The sequence below is a fragment of the Lathyrus oleraceus genome, chromosome 4 (assembly GCF_024323335.1).
Source record: "Lathyrus oleraceus cultivar Zhongwan6 chromosome 4, CAAS_Psat_ZW6_1.0, whole genome shotgun sequence".
Lineage (NCBI taxonomy): Eukaryota > Viridiplantae > Streptophyta > Magnoliopsida > Fabales > Fabaceae > Lathyrus > Lathyrus oleraceus.
The window spans coordinates 402821531-402846475 of NC_066582.1; the positions used below are offsets into that span (position 1 = coordinate 402821531).

Sequence of the window (24945 nt, forward strand, 5' to 3'; positions counted from 1 at the left end):
AATTTTTTTTTGAATTTATATATGATTTTTTTTTGGAATAAAATATTTATTCAAGTCAAACATTGAATTGAATTTGATGAATGACTATTTTATCTTTAAATTAATTAATTTATAGTTGTATGCTATTAAAGCAAAGTAAGTTAAATCATTATTTTTGTGAGATTGAATGGTACAAATAATAGATTTAGCACTAGCATTCTAACATTACTAACAATTTACAAGAGAAAAGAAAATAGAGATGGAGTTGCAGGGTGGTAGAATAGACTCAAGAAGTGGATTTTGTAGCTCTAATTCAATCTTTTACAGCAAGAGACAACCCATCTCACTCCCTCCAAACCACTCCTTAGACGCCACCACTTTCATATCCTCTCATGCACATCACGGCCACACCGCCTATATCGACGCCTCCACCGGCCGCCACTTGACCTACACACAGCTCTGGAGATCCGTTGAAGCTGTCACCTCCTCTCTCTCCAACATGGGAATCAAAAAGGGAGATGTTATACTTATTCTCTCTCCCAACTCCATCTACTTCCCTGTTGTGTGTCTCTCCGTCATGTCCCTTGGAGCCATCATCACCACCACTAACCCCCTCAACACAACTAGTGAAATCGCAAAGCAGATCGCAGATTCCAAACCTGTTCTCGCCTTCACAATCTCTTCATTGGTTTCGAAAATCAACGCAGCATCGCCGACTCTTCCAATTATTCTCATGGATGTTAATGGAGAGTCCTCGTCGTCGTCATCATCATCATCATCAAATTCAATCACACTAGAGGAAATGATGAAGAAAGAACTAGAGTTGACAAGTGTGAGGGAGCGAATCAACAAGGATGACACAGCTACTCTACTTTACTCATCTGGAACAACGGGACCAAGCAAAGGAGTAGTATCATCGCACAAGAACCTTATAGCGATGGTTCAAAATGTGTTAACTAGGTTTAGCAAACAAGAAGAAACATTCATTTGCACTGTTCCCATGTTTCACATATATGGTCTAGGGGTTTTCGCTACCGGGCTTCTAGCTCTAGGTTCAACCATTGTTATTCTCTCCAAATTTGAAATGGACCACATGCTTTCATCCATTGAGAGATACAGAGTTAATGTGCTACCTCTTGTGCCGCCGATATTTGTCGTTATGCTTAACAACGCAGATGCGATTAAGAGGAAGCACGACTTGAGTTCCCTTCATACGGTGCTCTGTGGTGGGGCTCCTTTGAGTAAGGAAGTTATCGAAGGGTTTATTGAGAAATATCGTAACGTTGTCATTCGTCAGGGTTATGGTCTGACGGAATCGTCGGGAATTGGGAGTTCGACTGACTGTTTGGAAGAGACTCGGAAGTATGGGACGGCGGGGCTTTTGTCTTGTTCTACGGAGGCTATGATTGTAGACACTGAAACTGGTCAACCACTTCAGATTAACCAAACTGGAGAGCTTTGGCTAAGAGGTCCTACAATCATGAAAGGTTCATATTTCCTCTTCCTTATTTTCTAATAGGTAGAGATATATATTCCATGGTAATATTTGTAAAATGAAAGATATAAATGGTGATGGCAGGATATTTCAACAACGAGGAGGCCACTAAATCAACACTTACTTCAGATGGTTGGTTAAGAACCGGGGACGTTTGCTATTTTGATCGCGACGGGTTCTTATTTGTTGTTGATCGGTTGAAAGAGTTGATTAAATACAAAGGATATCAGGTTAATTAATTCATTGTAGCAAGGCTACAATTTTAGATTGTATAACATTAATAATATATAAATGTGCTTTTTTTAATGTTATAGGTCCCTCCAGCAGAATTAGAGGCTGTGTTACTAACTCATCCTTCGATTCTAGATGCTGCTGTTATACCGTAAGAGGCCTTGCAACAGTTAGAACTGTCACAGATTCTTAAAAAAAATATGTCACACTTTTTTTTTTGGTGTATACCCTCTTGATTCATAATTAAGTCCTTTGAATGTGTTGTTTTTATGTAAATATATCAGGTATCCAGATGAGGAGGCTGGACAATATCCAATGGCATATGTGGTAAGGAAGCATGGAAGTAACATATCAGACGGCCAAATTATGGAATTTGTTGCGGGACAGGTTTGTTTGAAACACTTGAAAATGCTTCATTTTGATATTCAATAAAAAAAATTCAAAATAAATGATTATGGATCAGTTTGTGTTGATTTTTTAAAAATTATTTTTATAATATAACATAATTTTGTGTAAAAAAAACTTTATATTAAAATTATAAATAAAATTTTGATTTGAATAGTTATTCTTAAAATATTGTTTTAGGTATTTCATCATTTTATTGAAAAAAAATTTGAATATTAAAATTTCAAAATATCACTGAATTTCGAAACTATTTCAAATAGTTTCTCATAAAAATTATTTTTGAAATATAATTTTTTGAATTTTTTTTATTTCAACTATGTTTTGATCTTAAATAATGAATGTTTATGTTATAGGATATCGAAATTAATCTTTCAATTAAAAAAATAAATATAAAAACGTTTGTAATATTTAAAAAATTAGTTTTATAAAATTCATTTTTAAAAATATAAAGAAAAAACCGTTTTTTTTAAAGTTGAAACAAACATGTCATGTATGAGTTTGTTTCAGCTTTAAAGAAAATGGATTTTTTTTTGTATTTTTAAATATTGATTATATAAAATAAAATTGAATATCAAAGTTTTAAAGAAATAACTTAATTTTGAAACTAATTTAAAATAGTTTTTTATAAAAATCATTTTTGATATTCAAGTTTTTTTATTTTCAAATATTGAATTTATAAAATTGATTTTCAAAATATTATAAATTATTTATATTAATTTTTTCAAAATTGAAAAATTAATTCTGACATACTATAACATAAATATATATTATTGAAATTTAAAACACAGTTAAAATCGAAAAAATTTCAAAATTTTGAATATCAAAAATGATTTTTTTGAAAAAATATTTGAATTAGTTTTAAAATTAAGTGATTTTATTTTTTATTTTTTATATTTAATAAATATTTTAATAAAATAATAAAATAACTAAATTAACATTTTAAGAATAATTATTCAAATTAAATTTTAATTTGAAGCTTTTATAAAAAATTTCTTTATAATTTTTTTATACAAAATTATATTACACTATAAATATCATGTAAAAAAAATCAAAATAAACGGATATATATTGACCATCAAAATGGTTCCTTAAGTTCCATGTATTTATTAAAATATTTTTTATTTTTTATTTTAATTTTTTTTAAACAATGAAGACTTTTTCTAGGAAACTAAATAATAAACTCTTGAAATAAATAATTGCCTACATTTTTTAAAAACAATAAAGATATCAAATTATTATTCTCATTATTTCTAGAAATGTATCATCTTTAACTAAAGTGTCAAATTTTCTAATCACAATGGTTTATTTTAAGGGTAATGAACATATTTTAAAAAATGAAAATAAAAAATATTTTCAAATATTAAATAGTGACTTAATGTGTATCAAATACTAAAAAAAAATGTGTTGAGTATATACATATATACTATTGTTAGTCAAATTATTTGTTAAAACTAATAATAAATTTACTTTTAATAATAATAATATAATATACAATCAATATTTTTTTTTTATTTTCCATTGATTAAGATAATTTTTTATTTATATACAAATGAATTAGTGATATTTGACTAGAATGTTTTTAAATAGAAGTAAATATTTTCTTAATTGAAAGATAATTTGTTTAGTCTTGTCAAAAGAAATTTATAGAGAAATTCTTCTATATATCTCAAAATAATTTATATTAAATATATCATATTTATGTAATATTTTTAACTGATGTTATTGTGCACCTGTTCAAACGATTAACACATTGTGGGATATATGCAGGTGGCTCCATATAAAAAAGTTCGAAAAGTGGCATTCATATCTTCTATACCCAAAAATCCATCTGGCAAAATTCTTCGCAATGATCTCATCAAGCTGGCTACATCTAAGCTTTAAAGAGATGAGCTTTTAAATAATAAGTGACGAATCTTTTAAACTATTTATTTGTTCTATCATAAAACCCCAAGAATGTATGTTTAATTATGAACCAAATACAACCTATTTTTGAAGTATTTCTTTTAAATAAAAATGAGTTGAATAATAATTTTAACTATAGATGTTTTGATATTTATTTACTGATTTCCATTTTTTATAGTGTGTAAATTTCTTGTTGGGCATTAGCAGTGATGTTTTTTTTTTAATAAAAGTCTTATATATTAAACAAAAAGTAGCTTTAAAAGCCTTATCCATAACAACAAAATCTAAAAGAATTGTATTCCTAGTCTATTTTATACAAAGTTTTTCCTGATGTCCATAAAAATATAGTCAAAAATGGTGAGGGAGTCACAAGTGAGATCTAAGTTGGTCATAGGATCCACGGAAGAATTACTTTCTCTATATGGGTGAGATAAAAGAAAAAAAGTATTTATATGCAAAATAAGAGTTTCTTTCAATTTATCATGAGGTCATCAATCTGTTGTAAAAGTTACTTGTTCTTTATGGTAACCTTGTTCAAATGGCGGTAGTCTATGCATAACCGCATTTTTTCTTGACCGACAACACAAGAACTCCCCACAGAGAAACATTAGGTCGAATGAAATGCTTTGCTAGCAGCTCTTTCAACTGACTTTTTAATTCCCTTAACTCAACCGAAGACATTCGATATGGAGTGGTAGAAACCAGAGCAGTTCCTTAAACAAGAGCAATAGAGAATTCCACTTCCCTTTCTAGTGGGAGGGAAATGAAATCCTCGGGAAAGACTTCGGAAAATTCACACAGCATAAATTTTTGACACACTCGTCCTATCTTCTAAATTTGTGGTGAGAATCAAAAGAAAAGATTTCTCTTGTGCAAACAGAAAATTGACCATATTAACAGTACCTTCAATCAGTTTATCAATCGCATCAATTGGGGTAGTCTCTTCAGTAGGAATAGATATAGCCTTTTTGTTCCAACCGATATACACTAAATTGACAGATAACCAATCAATTTAAAATATCGCGTCGATCTTCGTGAGTGGTTGGCAAATAAGATCAATTAAGAATTCACGACCGTCAAAATAAATAGATCAGTTTCTACATATCAACTGAGCTTCAACAACGTCATTCGTAGCAGAGGAAATAACCATTGGGTTAGGAAGAAGAATAACTCTAAACCCAAGTTCGTGCACACACTGATAGAGATAAAAGAATGAGTAGTTTTGATGCCCATTAACACAAATAAAGGTTGATTGTTCACAAAACACGTACCAACAACAAGGTTGGTGTTATCCTTGGCCTTTCTGGTATCCAAGGTATAAGCTCTGCCCGTAGCTTTTCTTCGAGCACTCTAAATTGGACAATCCCTCGCCATGTGATCTGGAGCATCACACTTGAAACACCTCAACTGGCTTGGCATGCAACTCCCATAATGTCTCCCCTTACACTTTTCACACTGATGTGGCTGGGATGACTGGTCACCATAAGACTGCTTCCTCTTTGATGGAGAGTTTTAGGGTTTATGATATTGACTCGATCTCTTTTGCTCCTTGTATCCTGGTCTGTTTTGCTCTCTTTCATCACTGACCATCTTCAAGTTGTTCTCAGAAACATAACATTGCCTTAAACATGTGGGTGCAATTTTCCATTTTATATGTGTTTTGAATGAGTCAAAACTATGTCAAAACTAGGATAAACTTTAGCATTTTTATACATCGGACAATATCAACTGATTCTATATGTGCATTGTGCATTTTAGCATTAGGAAACATGTCAACATGATTGAAAATGATTTAGAAAGGTTTCATGCATCAAGAAAATATCTTTATGCATCAAAAATTGAGTTTTTGTGTGAAAAACACTGCATAGGTCGACACATACAACTTTAGGCCAACCTATAGAAAATTTTCTTCAAAATAGGTCGACACATAGAGTGTACAGGTTGACATCCATACTGCATTATTATAGCCTGGAGGCTTTATTCCATGTGCCGCCATGTCAGGTCGACCTATAGGGAGCACATGACCTTTACAGGTCGACATATGCTTCAAACAGGTCGACACATGACTTGTATAGGTCAACATATGGCTCGTATAGGTCGACCTATAGACCTAAAATCTTGAATTTTTGCATTCTCTTAAATTTCTTATGCATTCATTTTTTCTTTAAATCACTCATGCATATAAATACTTCATACATGCATCATTCTCTAGTAAGGTTTCTAGAGTAAGTAAAACCTACATGAATCCAAGATTTCAAAGCATCCTCATCATCTTCAACTCCATTAATGCATAGACACAATCAAACTACACACACTACAAAAAAAAGCCGAATTGCGACGATTATTTTGAAGTATTGCGACGGTTTTTTTAAGGTTAATGTTGGTGTCGCTGACATGTTTTGCAACGGTACTAAAAACTGCCGTACAAACCTTCGTAAAATATTGCGACAGTTTCAAACCGCTAAAAACTGCCGTACAAACCTTCGTAAAATATTGCGACAGTTTCAAACCGCCTCCAAAATAAAACTTTGACCGTTTATATCAAAATATTTAAAAATTTGATTTTATGACAGTTTAAAACCGTCGCTATTAATTAAACTGTTTAAAAAAAATTACAGCAATCTTTTTGTCAAATTTATTTAAATTAATTTTTAGGATTTTATTTAATCATAATTAAATATTATAGACAATATCACAAGTCCATCTTCAAGACTATTTATCACATCTATTCAAACTCATGCAAGTAAAATTACTTGAAACTCAAAGTAGATATCTGAAAAAGTAATCAACAATAAGATAATACATACATTCAGTTGGGATATATGCAAAACTGTATGAGTAGGTACAAATTCCAAATAGCAAATGATAATTATGTATATAAATCCCATTGAACTTAATGATGTTGGATTAGATATTTATTTAATCTAAATGTTTGCCCTTAACTACTACTAGAACAGAATAGACAATTGATAGTCTTATTAAAGAATTGCATACTCCTTAACCACAAGACAAGTAAAACATATGAATAACGTTGGGAAATTTTTCATAGCTGAAGGAAATCATAATCCTATTCATTTTTCATCAAGCAAATTACATAAATGACAAAAGCAATTTAGTTTAAAAAATTCCGTCTCCTGCATAACATTGATATATGAGTATGACTTATTGAAAAAGTTTCCTTTTCATTTTCAATGAAGAACAAATGAGTTAAAATGTAATGAAAAATGATCATTAAGGCTTAGAGAGAGCATTACTGCCTAGAGATGCCATTCAAACTGCAAAACAGGATTTGGATGGTCAATTTGGTTTTCAAATTGATTTACTAAATTATAAAACCACAAGGTTCATAGTTAAATTAAAGTATACCACTTTTAAGGGATCTTTAAAACACATACTAATTTTGACCAAAAGTTACAATAATGAAATTAAGAACTCTAAAAATGTAACAAGAAATAACAAATATATAATGTTTGTTAACAAGAAAGAATACCTAAGTCATATGCTTAATCAGTTGGCACGCAAAAGCAACTAAAATTGGTAACAAAGACCCAAACCTTCAAGGAAATGAGAATTGAAAAGAAAGGATTGCAAGCATAGACAAGTTTACCTCATCTTGTTTTCTAAATATAACAGACAAATAATGTTGGGTTAATTGATATCCCTTCTTGCTTCTTAACATTAAAACCCGTTGGAAATGCATTACAATTTATGGAGAATTTCAGTCAATCTTAATGAACAATATTGTTATCAACCACGCAATGAGAATGGAAAAAAAAGAATGATTGAGAAAGAAAAGAAAGAACATTGGAGAAGAATATATTTTATGCAAAGTTTTCTCTCTGTCCACAATTTGTAGAAAACTTCTTTATTCACTTTGTAACTGCAAAATTATGTGAATACAATGTTATGAATTCTCTCTTCTCTTCATACAAGAATAAGGGTTACCCACTCTATTTACAAATTTAAGTTAACTTACTCCCTAAGCCAAAACCCAAAACTATAAAAGCCCAAAATAATTAACATTACTAAAAATAGGGTTAAGTCGAAATCATGTGTTAAGTAACATGCTTTGACATTTCGACATACTAATACAACTTGACACATCCTTATTCGGTCGAGCAATCTGCTTCTACACAAGAAATTACAATTCAACACACTACCTAATTCATTGTGTCTAAGCTATCTACATTCATCATAGCTCTTAGTCTTCTGAATACTTCGACCTACACGTCTTTCGTCATGATGTCTGCAATTTGATTCTCAATTCTGCAGTATTTCAAATTCATTATCAACCACGCAATGACAATGAAAACAAAAAGAACGGTTGATAAAGAAAAGAAAGAAAGTTGGAGAAGAAGAATATTTTCTGCAGAGTTTTCTCTTTGCCCATAATCTGTAGAAAACTTTTTTATTCACTTTGTAACTGCAAAATTATGTGAATACAATGTTATGAGTTCTCTCTTCTCTTCATACAAGAATAAGGGTTACTCACTCTATTTATAGATTTAGGTTAACTTACTCCCTAAGCCAAAACCCAAGACTATAAAAGGCCAAAATAGTTAACATTACTAAAAATAGGGCTAAGTCAAAAAAGGTTTGAGTTGTTGTTGCACTGGTAGGAGTTTCGATGGCGTTCTTTGGCGGAGCTTCTACCTCGAGTACACCTGTTGTTACTCCCTCTGCTCCAGTTATCGGGCAACCATTTGTTCGGTTGATGGGTATATTACTCTAGTTGTTTCTCCATAGAATGAGGGCGTGAAAATTACCTCTTTTGAAGGTGTATTAATGGTAGGGAACCCCTCGTATCGTGTTAGGGAAAGGTAAGAAAGTATATCACCAATCATTGAGTCAGAGGAGATCTGAATTGATCCCCTCCCCCTCCCAACCTCCTTCGGAGGTCTAAGCCGGTAGGGGAAATATCTTTCCCTCAAAATAATTCTAACCCTATCTTGTTGGATTGACTGGGTTCAATGACGAGTATTGAGTTCAACACTTTCATTTATGATGAGGACTACTCCTAATTGTTTTGGCTCCCAGGTGACGTGTGTCGGACTGAAGTGGTTGAACTAGCTTACCAAGTTCGACAGGCATCAACCGTCTTGGCTTTTGGTGCTTCCAGTAAGGATGGAGTTTTCCTACCTGACTACTTTTGTAGGGGGTAGAGAGGTTGAATAAGAGGGTTGGAGACTTCATTCTTGAGAGGGATCAATGTCTAGGAGGCTAAGGGTGTCTCCAATTCTATGAGTGCTATCAAAACTACCCTAGAGCCTCTGGTGTATCCTGGTACTTTTCCTAAAAAGGTTCAACGGTTGGTTCAAGTAATGGTTGAAAAGGTATAAGCACTTTCCGAGGTGAAGCGGTCCTTGGAGGCTGCCCATAAGAAGGCCAACTAATTATAGAAGGCCTGAAAGGAAACCCAGGATGACAATCTGAAGAATCAAGTTGATCTTACAAACGTGTGCAAGGAAAATATTTCTCTTTGTAAAGAACTTTTTTTGCATGAAGGTTTTTTTGTGGCTGAAGATGCTTTCGAAAGTGACCTTAAGAAAGTTGAGCATTTCTATTCGGCCGACCCTATCTCTCGAACCTACAACCATTTTAACCAAATGTTTGTGGATGGTGAGGTGGTCTTTCTGGATATGTAACACTTTTTTTAAAGACAGACATCTTGGGTCTGGCTTATGTAACCTTTGACTTGCAATGCTGCAATGCATGTATATATTTTGTCTATTCGATTTTGTTCAACTCGTACATGTGTTATTGGAGTTAGGTTGCTAACTTACGTGATCGTTTTCGCATTTTTATTGGAATTACCATGGGACCATGCTCGACCAAGGTTTGGTGCCCTTTCCCATCCCCCCAAGTATGGACCTGGTTCAAGATTGACGTATGGTCGAACCCACCACTACCTACGGAGTAGCTAGCTACCAAGAGGGGAAAGGTTGATTATTTTCCAGTGTTTTTAGGTGTGTTTGTCATGCTTGTGTGCTAGTGCTTGGGTCATCTTAACCACTAGCTTTAGCATTTGTGCGAGGGTGTTTTAATCCTTCTAGATGTGTACCCTTCATAATAAGAAGCGGAATTAATTTTAGTGGTAATATTTTTTTTTATTTCAATTCTATAATAATGGAATACATTTGACCATTTTCTTTCTTAACAAGAAATTAATCAGGAATTAACAAGGCTCATAATTAGGTGGTTTTGTGTCATCTTCCATTTGACAAGAAATTAAAGGAATTAACTGATAACATAACCAGGAAGTTTATGTTGCTTCTTATTGACTCCTTGGGTTTAGGTTGTTCTTTCCTTAGAAACTTGTTTCTCATGCGGCCTCTTCTTGGTTGGAGGTTGGATTCCCTTTCATCAGTTATGCCCACAACTATTAATATGTTGATAAAATGCATTGTAAACGCCTCGAATAACTCAGGCCACGAGTCAATGTTTCCATTAGGGAGGGTTTTGTACTGATCTCGACAAGATTTTATCAGAGTCAGCATAAAAAAATTTCATTTAATATCTTTGTCTACATGGTAGTAACCTATATGATTGTCCACATGCTCGACTTGTTCTTTGGGATCCCTGGCTCTATTATAATATTGTAGTTTGGGTGGTTTTTCCAAGGAACGTGGAATTCTACCATCCAGGATACAAGCACTCGAAGGAATCTTCTTTTTAGGTGGTGCTGAGGTGGATTACTCCTTCCGTTCTTTTCGGGTCGACTTGCATCCTTCAGGTGGAATGTGACTTTTGTTCCTTCCTTTGTAGTCGGGCAAGAGTATGGTGTTTGTGTTCCCGACGATGAGGCAATTTTCAGGATTATTCACATCATTTTCTTGGTTCTAGTACCTTATGTGAGGCCACCACTTGGACGATGCAGTCTATTGGCTTAGCATTTTGTAGACTCTCATTTATCTGAGTGATTATGTCAGTGATGGCCTAAGAGTTCTGTTGTTGGATCATTCTGAGCATTCCGTTTAATAATTTGTGAACAAATTCAGGTTCTAAATTGGCTTCTAGAAGTTGGAAACCATGAAGCATTTGACGTCCAATTGCCACATGAAGTGTCTTTGTTAGGACAAATGGTTCCCCTACGAGGAACTGTTGAGGATTCATTGCAAATTGAGGAGGTTGAGAGGCAAGTGGGACAATTTCTGGTTGTGCCAGGTTCTTTTGTTTAAGAAGCGGAGTAGGCGAACGACGATTTTACAAAGTGTTACGGCTTTCATAGCCAAGTGTTGGGTGGTGGAGCGAGTAATTTTTTGGTGCAATTAAATGACAGCTCTAGTAAAATGGAATTTGGTTGCATGCTCAACAAGATTGATCAGGAGCGTATTTTTGCATCCTAGTTGAGACTGATCTAGGTATGATATCGAGGGATTGTGCCAATTATAGATTCTAGCGTAGATTCCCATATAAGGCATCAATGTTCTGCACGAGGACAAGATGATGATTGGAATAGTGTATTTTGAATGTGACTTACGGTGGATCTTGATTCTGATGCAGTGGATGGATCTAACCTGCAAGGTTAGCACTCCAATGCCTAAGTTAGTGTTCGAGTAAAGGTGAAGTTTCGAATGAGAGAGATTACCTTCAAATGGTACGCTTTCCTTTCTTACATAAAAGGGTTTGTTATAATTGTTCTATGAAGGATTCTCATGAAATGCGATGAACTGTCTGATTATGTGGATGACTCTGATTACTTTATCATTTCCCTATTAACCATGGACTGATATTTAACCTATTTTTACTGTGTTTGGTGAGATTTAGCATTTGGGTCTTCTTTTCTTCTGGATCATTTTGGTCGGCTCATAATATATATATATATATATATATATATATATATATATATATATATATATATATATATATATATATATATATATATATATATATATATATATATAATTCTGTTATGAAATCATAATTGATTGAAGAATGGAGGTTGGGAGATGTAATAGTGGATTTGAATTTTTGATGTCGTGAATGAAGGGCTTATGTAGTGGGGTATTCGTTACCATTAGAGATATTGACTAAATCCAAGGTAAACCATACAAGTCGAGTCGCCACCGCACTTCTATTTATCCAAAGGAATGGTTAGAAAGCGAACAAAAACCTAAAAGTTTTATCAAATCAAAAACTAGTAAAAGAGAGTCAGAGATCTGGGTAAGAGGGTTGGTTATGCAATGGGAAGGTGTTAGGCACCCAAAACATCCTAGGTACTCCTAGGGAGCCCTTTTCATACTTGTTGTAAGGTTGTTGTTTTTGTGAAAAATTGTTGTGCAAACATGATTGAAGAGATGAGGAGAGAATGTACAAGTTATTTACATTTTGTGTTTGGATGGATAAACCCATTGCCTACGTACCATCTTAAAAAAGATTAGGATCAAAACCTCGTAGTTCGGGGTAAAAATTTCAAAATGAGTTGGTGAATTGATTGGTCCAAAAGCCTTGAGGTCTTTTGTTATCCAAGGGAGAAAACTCAACCTAAAACCACAAATCCACCATGTGAGGATAACTTCAACATGCTAGTGAGGGGTTAACCCTATAATAAGCATGGAAGACTCATTGTCCATCACTAAGGATATAGGTGAGTATTACATCTACCACAAGGATAACTCAAACCTAATAGCTAAAGGTTATGAAAAAGTTTTAATTAAGAGAGTGACCATTGAAACCACAAAAAGACATTTGAATGGGTTATATTTACCAATGAAAAGTATATACAAAATGGTCAAAGTTGACTTAGAAGTTCAATTCAAAATAAGTGTTATGAAAAGAAAGTTTGAAAATCAAAAGCATAAGGCTTAGGTTTCTAATGTTGAAAACAAGTATTAAATGTTTGCACAAATGCTTTGGCTTGGGTTAAAGTGGAGGGAAGAAGAAGAATGGCTAAGATCCTAAGCAATGCAAAAGGTGAGGGATAAGAAACAAAACCACAAAAAGGAGTTCCTCTCTTGAGATCATATGGATGATCCAAGTAGCTCCCATCCTTTGGAATAAGCAATCACATAAGCATAAACTCAAGCAGTCAACAATCAAATGAACTCTTGGAAGGTTCCTCAATGTATCTTGAATCTCTCTCTCTTAGAAGCACATGGCAATGGTTCCCCAATTTGGATCAAGTTGGAATCCTTAGCACAAAGAAACACACACATCAAAAGGTTCTATTTACAAATCAAAGAATGGACAAGAGGAAGTTTAGAATATGGTCCTTTCAATGTTCATCTTCAAGCTTTGAGCATTCTAAAGGCATGAGGCCTAGTTGATCTTTGACTCCATTTTGCATAGGGAAGGTCCTAAAGTCTAAGTCCTTTTGTCCATTTTTGCATTTGGTTCACAACAATCAAACAAAACACAAACACAATAGTATATACACAAGTATGTGCTCAAGTGAGCAAAAGGAAAATTGCATTAACATAAACATGTGCTCAAGTGAACAAAGGAAAAAGCAAATGGATAATATGTGCAAGAATAGTAAATTGCATAAAAGTAAAGAGCAAAAGTAAATGTTAATGGTTAATAGTTAGTGTTAGTAGTTAGTGTGCCATAAGGCAAATTTAGCGCTATGTTAAGCAATCGTAATTGGACTTATGTAGAAGTCACAACTATCTGAGGCCGGTCAATAATAATGTAGGTAACAATACAAGTTAGAAGTCTTGATTAGTGAACCAAGTTCCAACAACTTGCCATGCCAAAAAAGAAGAAGATAATTGATCTTGTATTGGTTTAAGCCTTTTGCATGTTTAGGAAACAACCTATCCTTAATGCAAAGCCGTTCACTTGATCAATTGATCAAGATGAATTAGATTTGAATCAAGGAAAATTAAGTCTCCCTAATCAATGCTAACTTATCAACCTTTAACTCATTGATCAAAAAAAGAAAAAGAAGAAGAAGAAGAAAGAGATGAATAATGGATAATGGAAAAGGAAAGAATAAAGTGCATAAGATAAAAATAAAATGTACCAATCCATGTATGTTGACCAAATGACATTGAGAGTCAAAGTCAAACAATGAGAAACCAGAAATGGGATGAAGATTGGAGGTCAAATAATAATCAAAATATTTTTGGCATTTCTAATATCAAAATAAACTTGAATTAAAAATAAAAGAAGTCAAACTTCAAAATCACTTCAAATCAACCTTGAAAGGTCCAAGTGATTTATCCCAAGTTCAACAAGGTCAAACAAAGTTTGACAAAAAATTTCAGCATTTTTAAAAGTCATAAACTATTTTTAATCAATTAAAAATGAATAAAAATAACCTAATTGAACTAAAATCTCAAATAAATCTCAAATCAATTAAAAAATTGATGAGAATATTTTTCATAGATCCATCATCATTCAAATAGGTTAGGAAAATATTTTTGTATTTTTTGAATATCAAAAACTATTTAAAATGAATTAAAAATAACCAGAAAAGAGAAAATTCACAAAAAATATCAAATGACAAAATAAAAAATATTAAAAATCAAAATTAGAAACTAGAATTTAATTGGAGAAGAATGTCATTGGTCCCATATTTTTTGGAATTAAAATGAAGAAGTTATGAATTTTTGAAAATAAAAAAAATAAAAAAAATTAAATCAGAAAATAGAAAATTCAAAAAAACAAAGAGCGTCTGATGGAACTCATTAATTGACGTGGCAACATCTAATGGTCCAGAAGCGCGTTTCCATGGTAGGCCAAAGTCAGCAGCGAAATACATGGTGTTATTAAAAGTCATAAGAAACAAAGGTGGAGATTAGATCGTGGTCAATGGATCCAAGGGCTGTGAAGCCATCCACGTGTGGACGGTGGTGGAAACCACCGTCTTCTCCGGTGAGAAGCCAGAATCCGGCCACCAGTTGCAGGTTTTCAAACCTTAACCAAACCACACGATCCTTATATCAAAATGAAGCTAGGGTGATGTACATCACCCCTGTAACCTTGAATTGCACTCAAACTTTCTATAGAATAAGAAATCTGAGCTGGAAGATTCAGGTACAAAAATTACAGTTCATTAAAATGCGAAATTAAAGCCACCACTGGCTTGCCTCTCAAGTGAGGACTTCAGAAAACACATTGGCCAGGCAAATAGATCATGGGACAAGGAGATTCGAAGCAAAAATCAGTTGGACCATACCTTTGGATTGTGAGGATTTGAGCTGATTTCTTTGCTTCCTTTTGCAAAACAGAAGTACAATGGACTAAAGGATGGAGGTCTAGGAACTTTAGATCCAAAGATTCAACCAGATTTAGTTGAATTTCAGATCTGAAAAATTTATAGTTCCTTTGGTAATGGTTATGGATTCAGTTGTGCGGCATCTCAGGCGCCATTAGGTTGGATTTCAAGTGAAGCAAGCAAGTGTATTTATAGCAAGAGCTGATGCAATGCATGATCAAACTCGTGTGCATGTGAATTGGGTCCTCCATGCATGGGCCTGTACAGGCGCATGTGAGGCCCAAAACTTGGTGCAAATGCAAGCTGAAATGAATGTGAGATGGTTTGGACGTGTAGTTTGGAGTGAATTGGCTTGTGTGATGAATTTCAACATGTTATGCATAATCATGCCTAAAACTTCTCCTCTTCGAAAATACCATTTGCCAAATCCAAACATGAGCATGTGAGTAATGGTTAGAAAGGTCTTGATTTAAGGAACAAATGTTATGTTGGGCAAGAGTCCATTTGAAGTGTGGAAATTAGTGAATTTTGAGTTTAAAGTGTAAGGTGCAAAACATGCAAAGGTGAGGTTTCCAAATTTGGCCAATGTTCAAGCCCCTTTGTTTTGATGATGCAAGCCCCAAATGAAACAACCTCCAACATAAACGTTGTAGATCTTCTCAAGACAATCAAAATGGACTTAAATTTTGCATCATTTGTATTTTTGATGAAGAAGTTATGGGCACTTGAAGTTGGACTTTTTTGACTTTCAATGCATTTGGTCCAAAGTGACCTATAATATTTTGCATTATCACATATGTTTCCTTTGGGATTTTGAAATTTTGTTCAACATAACATTTGAATTAGAAATCTTAAGCTTTCCAATGCATTTGACCTCGCCTAAAAAACATAAAAAATGAATGAGTTATGTTCTTGGGAAGTTGACCCAAAATTAGGGTTTCAGTCAAAATGACCTATAATGTATTGGAATGGGAGATGACCTTACAAGATTCAAATCAATTTTTGATGAACATAAAAGTTGTTCACATTGTCCTTAAGAACATTTTTTCTTTTGGGATCATCTCCATTTGACCAACACATAAAAAGTTAGGTCTCAGTACATTTCAAAATAATTAGATGAATTGACTGATCAACTTCTCAAGTCCACAACTCATATCTTGATGAATTGATGATTGAGGATACTCAAATAAGTTCAAATATGCATGAAATGATGAATTAAAGAAACTTCCCTTGATTGTATTTGATCATGGGCTGAGGTTGCTTCAAGAGCAAGGCATTGTGGATGGTCAGATGAACTAGGGTTTCCTTGGGGAACCAACCCCAAACTCTTTGACTTGCTTTGATCAAAATGATGAATTGAGATGCTAGGGAGGCATATTTGATGGATGAGAGCTTTGGGAACCATTGTCATGTTTTCTTTCCTCTTTTCTTGGCCCTATCTTTGCACAAAGGATCTCCTTGAAGCTCTTGACTTTGTGATTGCTCAAGCTACAAACAAGAAATGTTAGTGACATATTTTTGTGCTTTTGGTTAGTAAACAAAATAAGAAAAGCAATAATATACAATTCAAGCATGCTTGGTGATCTCAAACCACTCACAAGAGGTCCCACCCAAAGGTAAGGGGAACCAAGATGCTTATGATCCTTGAGGCAATGCAAATGCAATGTTATGATGCCATGAGGGATCTTAGGGTCAAAATTGGGGTCTTACAGCTTACCTTTAAGGTTAGCACTCCAATGCTCAATTCAATATGTGAGTGAGATGGGTGAATAAATTTTGAATTTGAAATTGTATACATGAAATTGGTGTGCGTTCTCTTTATACTGTGGGGCGGTTATAAAAATCTGTTATTCTCTAGGCATAGGAATCGATGAGTCGTTGGATGTATTCTCTTATACTCTTCCTCGGGGTAATCCCCATACGTTGCGAGCATTTTGGCAAATTTTTGCTTTCTCTGGGTCATGATCATTGTCCTTTCTAGTCGACTCAGAACAGTTGCCCCCAAGTTCTTGTCTCTGCTTGCCAGTGCGAGGGTTTATCGTACTCCCCCATTCATGTCAGCCACATCTCAACTTTAATAGAGAGTTAAAAGGTCAAGTTATTATCCTTGATAATTCTTACCTTTAATGTGCCTCATATTATAGACATCTTTTCGTAGGTTTTATCATAATTGTATTTGAAAACTGGATTTTTTTAGTATTTCCCTAAGGTGATTTACGTCGTTGATAGTGGTCACTATTTTAGATAAGTCACCACGCAACCTCTTCGACAATCACTTCTACAATTTCTTGAGACATTATTTTTCTTCTTTGTCATGTGTTTCTTCACACCATTCTATTTTTAAAGAAGTGATCTCATCATGGGTAAAAAGTCGAAACAAAATGTTTCTACTTCTTGGGTTGATCCTACCATTTTAGGAACTACTTCTACCTTTGCTTGCTAAGGTTGTCTTAACAGTTTGTTTCTGAATGTAGGTACTTCTTTAGATTAGAGTGTATTAGCCTTCGATGAAGATAAAAGAATCTGTAATCAGTATGGTGAATGTGTCATTCCCTTCTATGAGTGTACTTTCTCGATCTTAGATCTATGTTTGCCTTTTAATAATTTTGAGATGGAAAAGTTTTGAACCATTTGGCGATTTCTCCTTCGCAGCTAAACCATGTAAGTTGAACTTATATCAAAGTCTTCCAATATTGGTGTGAATATCGTGGAGGAAAATCCTTTGTCTCTTTTCATTCATCTTTTTAGAGTGCAACGTGGTTCAGTAAACCAAGCACAAGGTCAAGGTCTGGTCTCGTTGGTTCAAGGCATCTGTTGTTTCAGGGTGTTTTTAGAGAACCTATAGAGTTTTAAAAATTGGTTCTTATTGGTTATTCTTCTCCACAAAGAGGCTTATGTGACAATTTGTACCATGGGGATCGCTGGAAGACAAGTGTACTAGTCTACTTCAGAAGTATTGTAACAAGGGTAATTTCTTGATGGGGAATGGATCATACATCTACAAGGAGAGTGATTTCTCCCCAGAGGAGCTTTATCTAAATAAATGGTTGATCATCTTCATTAAAGAAATGGATCATGTTGGGGATATTACTCGTGATGAAACTTCAAAGAAACACTTGAAATGACTTGTTGAAACCCTCGCACTAAGGAAGATCATTTTTTGTGAGTTCTTAAATTCCTGCCTCATTGTCATCACTTTCCTGTTATTTCATCTAGATAACTTGCGCACAACAACTACATGCAATGATGTATTATTCTTCAGTTATGATGTATTATTCTTCAGTTATGGCTAATGCAACATTTGTTTGTTTCTTGCTATGTTATGAGACAAGTGAGCTCTCAAACAAATGACACATACAACTAGTACTTTCCTGATCCAGTTTGCAATCAGTGAAATTGGAATAAGAGTATCCCAACTAAAACACAATAAGTCTCTTTGCGATACCATAAGCCCATAAGTGGCGTGTTAATGAGATACCTCTTGATGTGTTTGATCATAGATGTGTGATTCTTTGGAGTTTGTTTAAAATGTGCACATAGACAGACAACAAACATAATATCAGGATGAGATGCTGTAAGATAAAGAAGGTAGTTGATCATCCCTCCATATTTTCTTTCTTCAACTATTTTTCCTCCTTTGTCCTTATCCAAACTACATAAAATGTTCATTGGAGTTAAGATTGATTTTGCTTTTTTGATACTCAATCTTTTTAATAGTTTTTTTATAATAAAGTATCGACATCATAGACATTTTAAATTTATTTTGCATCATATCAAAAGAAAAGATTCACATACTCATTAGTAACACTAAATATAATATTATTAATATATATTTGTACCAAAAAAAATATCATACTCGATTTTCTTAATAAAAAGAGATGTATCAACCTTTCTTTTTAAAACTATTTTCTAGAAGTTTATAAACACAATTTGTATGTAACTGTGAACGCACTCTTTACAACTATTTAAAAGAGATTAAAATTTAAGATGCTAAAAACATTATTATGTTGTATTTCAATGTGTAAAAGGTGTTGGAGTTGCGTGGGGGCACTACACATGGGTAAAGTGAGCATCTCCAGTGACTTTAACGGATATACTTTTGTTTTCAAGTGGATTGATTTGCTTATATCTCTCGCACCTTTTTGTCGGAAGAAAAAAATAAGCATCGAGTTACACTTCATTTCAATTTTCAGGCATTGAGATGGAGCAGTCAGAGTGAAGAATTATCCCTTTATTACCCGGGTTTTGTATGAGTCAATCATATTAACATCAAAATCTAGTAAACCAAACAGTATAGGTGTACACACAAACTAAAAGAACAAGAATGAACAGCTGAGCTGGACATTGAATGTCATGAACTACTCTGAATCAAAAGAATCAGGGATCATTCCGCAGACCTGAAACAATAACTAAGCAATTCTGATCAAAGTTATACTTCCTAAAGTAACTACCCCAAGAATAGTATTTTTGTCAAATATCAATTCCCTAAAAATAAATTGTCAGCAAATCAGTCTAATATCAAATAATTCCTCTCCTTCAACCCGCAAACTTTTCCTCGTGCCATTTGCAGAAGCATTCCAGAGCGTCCCTCATCCACGCATGTCGAAGGCTTCCAAGTGCCTCCGATACAGTCAACCAACTCCTATTTCTGGTATTTTGCTCAGGCCATAGCTCAAGTTCCTCTTTGACAAACAAAGAGAACATTGCTGCTTTACACAACCCTTCTGGACTGAACTCATCTTGGTGGGTCTTACTCCTAAACTCATAGCACCCAAGACAATCCTGCCAAACAGGAGTTTCAGCCATTGGTTTGCAGGTATACATCCAAATAACAAGAGCAATATGGAAATGTAGCAATATTAATCAGCCTTTTTTACAATTAAAATAACTAAATCAGAGTATGTTTCAACTTTCAAGAGACAGCAGTAAAAGAGTGAAAGAATCAAAATGCATGCCAAGACAAATAGATAATTCCAAAAACATGTAATATTACTGACTTTTGCTCACATCTGAAATATATGCTGGAATTTTTTTAAAAGTGATAATATTTCACCATATTAAGGTCAAATTCACATATATTTTAAGTGTTAATGTGTCTTCTTGTGCTTTCAGACCCAAGCAAAGTTGAGAAAACACCATCGCAAATATCAAACAGTGACCAATTTACAGCAACAAAGAATACTATGAGAAGATGATAGGACTTTATTATATGCACCGAACTTAGGTTCCCATTACGAGATCATCAAAACATTTAGAATCTTAAATCCATCATGATATTACAGAAGCTCTCACCAATATTGCAGAAGCTCAAAAGTTAATAAATTCACATTTCTCACCATTAGATCTCCTCGAACTCCTGCTTCTTCTATAGCCTCTCTTACAGCAGCCTCTTCAACAGTTTCATCATTCTCCCAACCTCCCTTCAATGGAAAACCATCATAACAATCAGAAAAGAATCATATGCAATTCAATAAAGGTATTTGGTCAATAGATTCAGTATAGGTTAACAAAAATGTAAAATAGTTTGGATTTATTCAATGGGATGCTAATCTTTCATAGTTCAGTAAAGGTCCCTAAACCTATTATGCATATGTCCTGTACAAGGATAGTATTGTGAACAGAATCCAGTGATTTTACCATCTCATCACAAGCGAAGAAAAATTGAACTAACTTAACAATGTAATCGGAACAGAAAATGGTCATTAGATTAATAAAGCCCCCACATTTTATACACTGGGTATATGAGATGAGCAGTTCCGGAATTATTTGAGCTCAAAGCATTGAATATATGATGAAGCTATTTTATTACCTATACAAACAAGCTTGAGTTTGAAGTCGGGTTCGACTATATTGAGGCTCAAGCTTTAGAGGGATAAGTCTTTGTAGTTGCGCACAAGGAATACATTGATTTACAGAAAACAAGATTTCATTCTCTAACCTAAGTCATCTCTATGGACACAACAAGTTTTTATTTTACTTCATCTTCTAGAGTGGATTCCCACAATCCATTATCACCAACGTCAGTCACATCCAAGAAAAGATATTCTCTTTCAAACAACTCATAGGAGAAACTTCATTCAGTTCTTTGGAGCGAATCATCCCATAGGAAATGAATCCATAGAGTTAGTAAAACCAGTTCCCTTCTAAGAGTACAAAGCATTCTGGTAATGGAATGCTAATATACATTATCCTTTTATCCCAAAAAACCATTATTATAAGTATAAGAGGGAGAAGAACAGTGAATGTCAATTTCGAAATTTCTCAATAGAATGACTGATAAGAACAAACTGCATTGGCTTTGCAATACAATTTCAGAGCAAATTTTACAATATCATAGTAATCAATGTATAGCATAAACGAATAACAACCATAACAATACCCAAACAGGTCTAAGAAACGTCATTTCAAACATTATATACCTTCGGAAACAAAAGACCTGGCCCACTAGATGAATTAATCAGAAGCACTTCAACAATCTTCTCAGAACTAGAGTCTTCACAAGTTTTACATCTAAAGGGAACACACCTGCAACCCAATTGACAGCTTCAAAACAGAACTTGAAGGGTATTATATATATCCAAAACAAGTATTATATAAAAAATGTAAACATCAAGCAATCCCTGTCTGAAAATATTTGCTATAGCTTGATTAATTAGAGGGATAATGAAATTCCATTTGTAGTTAGTTGCAGTCACTTTGCAAATCAATCAAATTCATAATTCAAAGAAATATACAGTTAATCAAATTCACAAGTCAAATGCAAGTCAGGATAAAATAATCAAGAAAAATTGTTAGTATACAAGCACAGAAAGCCAATTGCATCTCCTATCACAAATTGATTGATAGGTTCAAAAGACGAGAAGAAAAAATGATTGATAACATTCCAAAGAATAAAAGAAAAATGATTACAATTAAATAACACCAATCATCAAATATGGACGACTTTCCTAGGTCTCTCTTCAATAACACTTCTATAGTTCTATATAAATAACACAGGGCTTCATAGAAGACTACGTAATCCTATCTTGTAAAAAAATCCTATAGGACGTTGACCATACATAGCACACACATATATTATTATCAAAATAATTTCATAAATACACTTGTACATCACAAAAGAGCCTAACACATGAGAAGGCATGAACAAAAATTAAGCATTACATATTATCAAATACTCAAAATTTAATTTTCCTTAATTTTAATGTAAATCAGTCATTAGTCATATATTATTAAAATAAATGGTAAAAACCAGCTCCTTCAACAGATAAATTGACATTTGTAAGTGCGCCCTAAAAAGCCATAACAGAGACATGCATCAACATCATGAAACCATCTACCTCAACCAAAAATAAAATAATACCAAAACATCGCCATCAAAAAGACCAAATCGTAATTTCTCAAACACCAAAACTAAACAAACAAAGATTTCCGCAAGAAAATGACATTTTCCCCTTTACACAACGAACAAAAAAAATCACTACAGAAACTAAAAAACAAAAAAATTAATAAATAAAAAGAATTGCAATGAAGGGAAAATCACATTACCCAGCAACAAGACGATAACCGTCCTCATACCGTTGCTGATGCCGACCCGTACGAGCAACCAAATCACACATGATAGCAACAAACAAAAACCCTTCCGAATCAGAAAAAAAAATCAATCTCGCACAATCGCGAAACCGAACAATGTAGCACTTTCTTTGGCCATTGGAATTGAAATCGAAATGATAAAGAGGCGCGCGAATCACGAAACTGTTATCGCCCGCACTCGATTACGATCCCAACAACGAACACATTTTGGTTTTTAGGGTTTGGTTTTGAGAGAAAAAGGGGAAATGAAGAAATCGATAATAAGGGTAAGGTGAGAGAGAATTGTGAGAAATGAAAAAGAGAGAAAGAAGAAGCGGTTAGAACGGATCAAATAAATGGGTCAAAGTCACGTGGATTGTGGTCAACATTTGAGGCGTTTGTAGATATAGGATGGAAGTGTTTTCCTATGGATGACGCACATGGTATTGTAATGGAATGTCCAATCATGTGGTGACACGTGGCATGTTGTTTTTGTTGAATCTCAACGGAGGAACGTGATTGGGGAGTGTATGCGGTGGGAGCTTGGTTGATAAAGTAAGAGGTTTCTACCTGCCACCTCAAATTATACTTATGAAAATTGAAACAAAGATATTGAATAAAAATTTCGGTAGAACAAATTAAAAATATGGCTAATCGGAATTTTTTAAATATTCAGAATTTTGATAAGTATCAGTTTTCTATTACATTCGGAAGTTATCGATTATTTTGTCTATGAATAAAAATCTTGTAGTAATAAATAGAGTGAAAATTGAATGGTTGAGATTTTGCAGACACTTTTGTGCGACTGTGATTGCATCGACCGTTTTATGTGGTTCAGAATGAATCAAAAGTTGTATAAATAGAAGTCATCTGTTGTTGAGAAAAATATCTAGAAAGTCCTCTTCCTCAATTTTCGATAAGGGCAGAAGTGCATTTCAACGGGGCGAAACATTCTGTAGAGTTTCGGCTTTCGAAGGAAATCGCTTATCTCATCATCTTGAGATCCACGTTGAATGATTGTTGCCCGACGCCAATAATAAAAATGTGAGAAAGATTGAGTTTCGTGAAGATTGGATCAATATTGATGGAAGGGTAAAATACAACTTTATTAAGTTGAAAATTGATGGAGATTTGAAAGCTATTTGGAGTATCATCCTAGACTAACTAAAGGACCGATCGAGTTTGATGCGACATAGTATATATTTGTCAACGACATAATCAAGATGTTAAAACATTCAGAATCATCTGATAGTGTTTAGATTTTCTTATATATGAAGGTGGCAAGAAACACAAGAAATGGAGGTTTGAATTGGGTTTCTAAAAACAAGTTTTTTTCAAAATCAACTATATAAAGCAATTACATGAACAAGAAAAATAACAAAGTTATTTTTATATTGATTCGCTGTTAACGAAGCTACCTCCAGTCCACCCTATCAGGGTGATTTCGCTTTCTTAATAAGGACTTAATCGACTATAATCAAAACCTAATTACAGACACCACAAAGATAAACTATTTTTCTCTTCTTGAGTCTATCTGACTAAAACCTAGTCACTCAAGGAAAACCATCCAAACAACTTTGAGATTTATAAGTTTGTGTTTACAAAGAATGTTTTCAAGAAAGCATATTAACGCAAGATTAATACAAAGAATATATGACATAATAACGAGCAACAACTCTTGTGTGATTACAAAGAGTATACACATAAAATATTTATTATATCAGAGAGAGTGTGTATGTTCAATAGCGTGAGCGGAATGAGCGTTAGCAACTTCTTCAACTCTTCCAAGTCTTCTTTATATAGGTAGTTAAAAGATCTGTTGGAGGGTAGAATTGGAATAGCAAATTACAACTGTCTCTTTGTGTAACGGTTTGCATATATGAGACAAAATGGTACAATAGTATTGTCCTTAGCCCACAAAATCAACGCAGTGGAGGGAAATGTGATATTGTTTGTGTGCTATTTCCCTGATGCAAAACCTTTTGATCTTATCTTCTAATCTTCATAGGCTTCTGATGGAATAATCTTGAAGCATGCTTAGAAGGATCAAGATACTAGTTGACAGAATCTTCAGAACCTCGATCTTCAGAGTCTTGACACAGTTCCTCAGAACCTGGTCTTTAGAGTCTTCAGATCTTGTTCTTCAAAATCTTCAGAACTTTGAGCGTAGAATCTTGAAGGCATGCAATCCTTCAAAGACTCT

General features: G+C 33.8%; 2 protein-coding genes across 2 annotated transcripts; one reads left to right on the forward strand and one right to left on the reverse strand.

Annotated features, from left to right (window-relative positions):
* Positions 1–201: 201 nt before the first annotated feature.
* Positions 202–4150, forward strand: LOC127075686 (probable CoA ligase CCL5). The gene is made up of 5 exons (XM_051017145.1): positions 202–1466; positions 1559–1704; positions 1789–1856; positions 1990–2092; positions 3878–4150. The coding sequence occupies exons 1-5, from the start codon at positions 239–241 to the stop codon at positions 3989–3991; spliced, it is 1659 nt and encodes a 552-aa protein (XP_050873102.1). The 5' UTR covers positions 202–238; the 3' UTR covers positions 3992–4150.
* Positions 4151–19389: 15239 nt separating this feature from the next.
* LOC127075687 (nudix hydrolase 16, mitochondrial) lies at positions 19390–23124 on the reverse strand. The gene is made up of 4 exons (XM_051017146.1): positions 22719–23124; positions 21593–21698; positions 20510–20593; positions 19390–19955 (listed from the first exon to the last, which is right to left on the reverse strand). Exons 1-4 carry the CDS (start codon positions 22787–22789, stop codon positions 19710–19712), a joined length of 507 nt encoding a protein of 168 aa, XP_050873103.1. The 5' UTR covers positions 22790–23124; the 3' UTR covers positions 19390–19709.
* Between the last annotated feature and the right edge of the window lie 1821 nt (positions 23125–24945).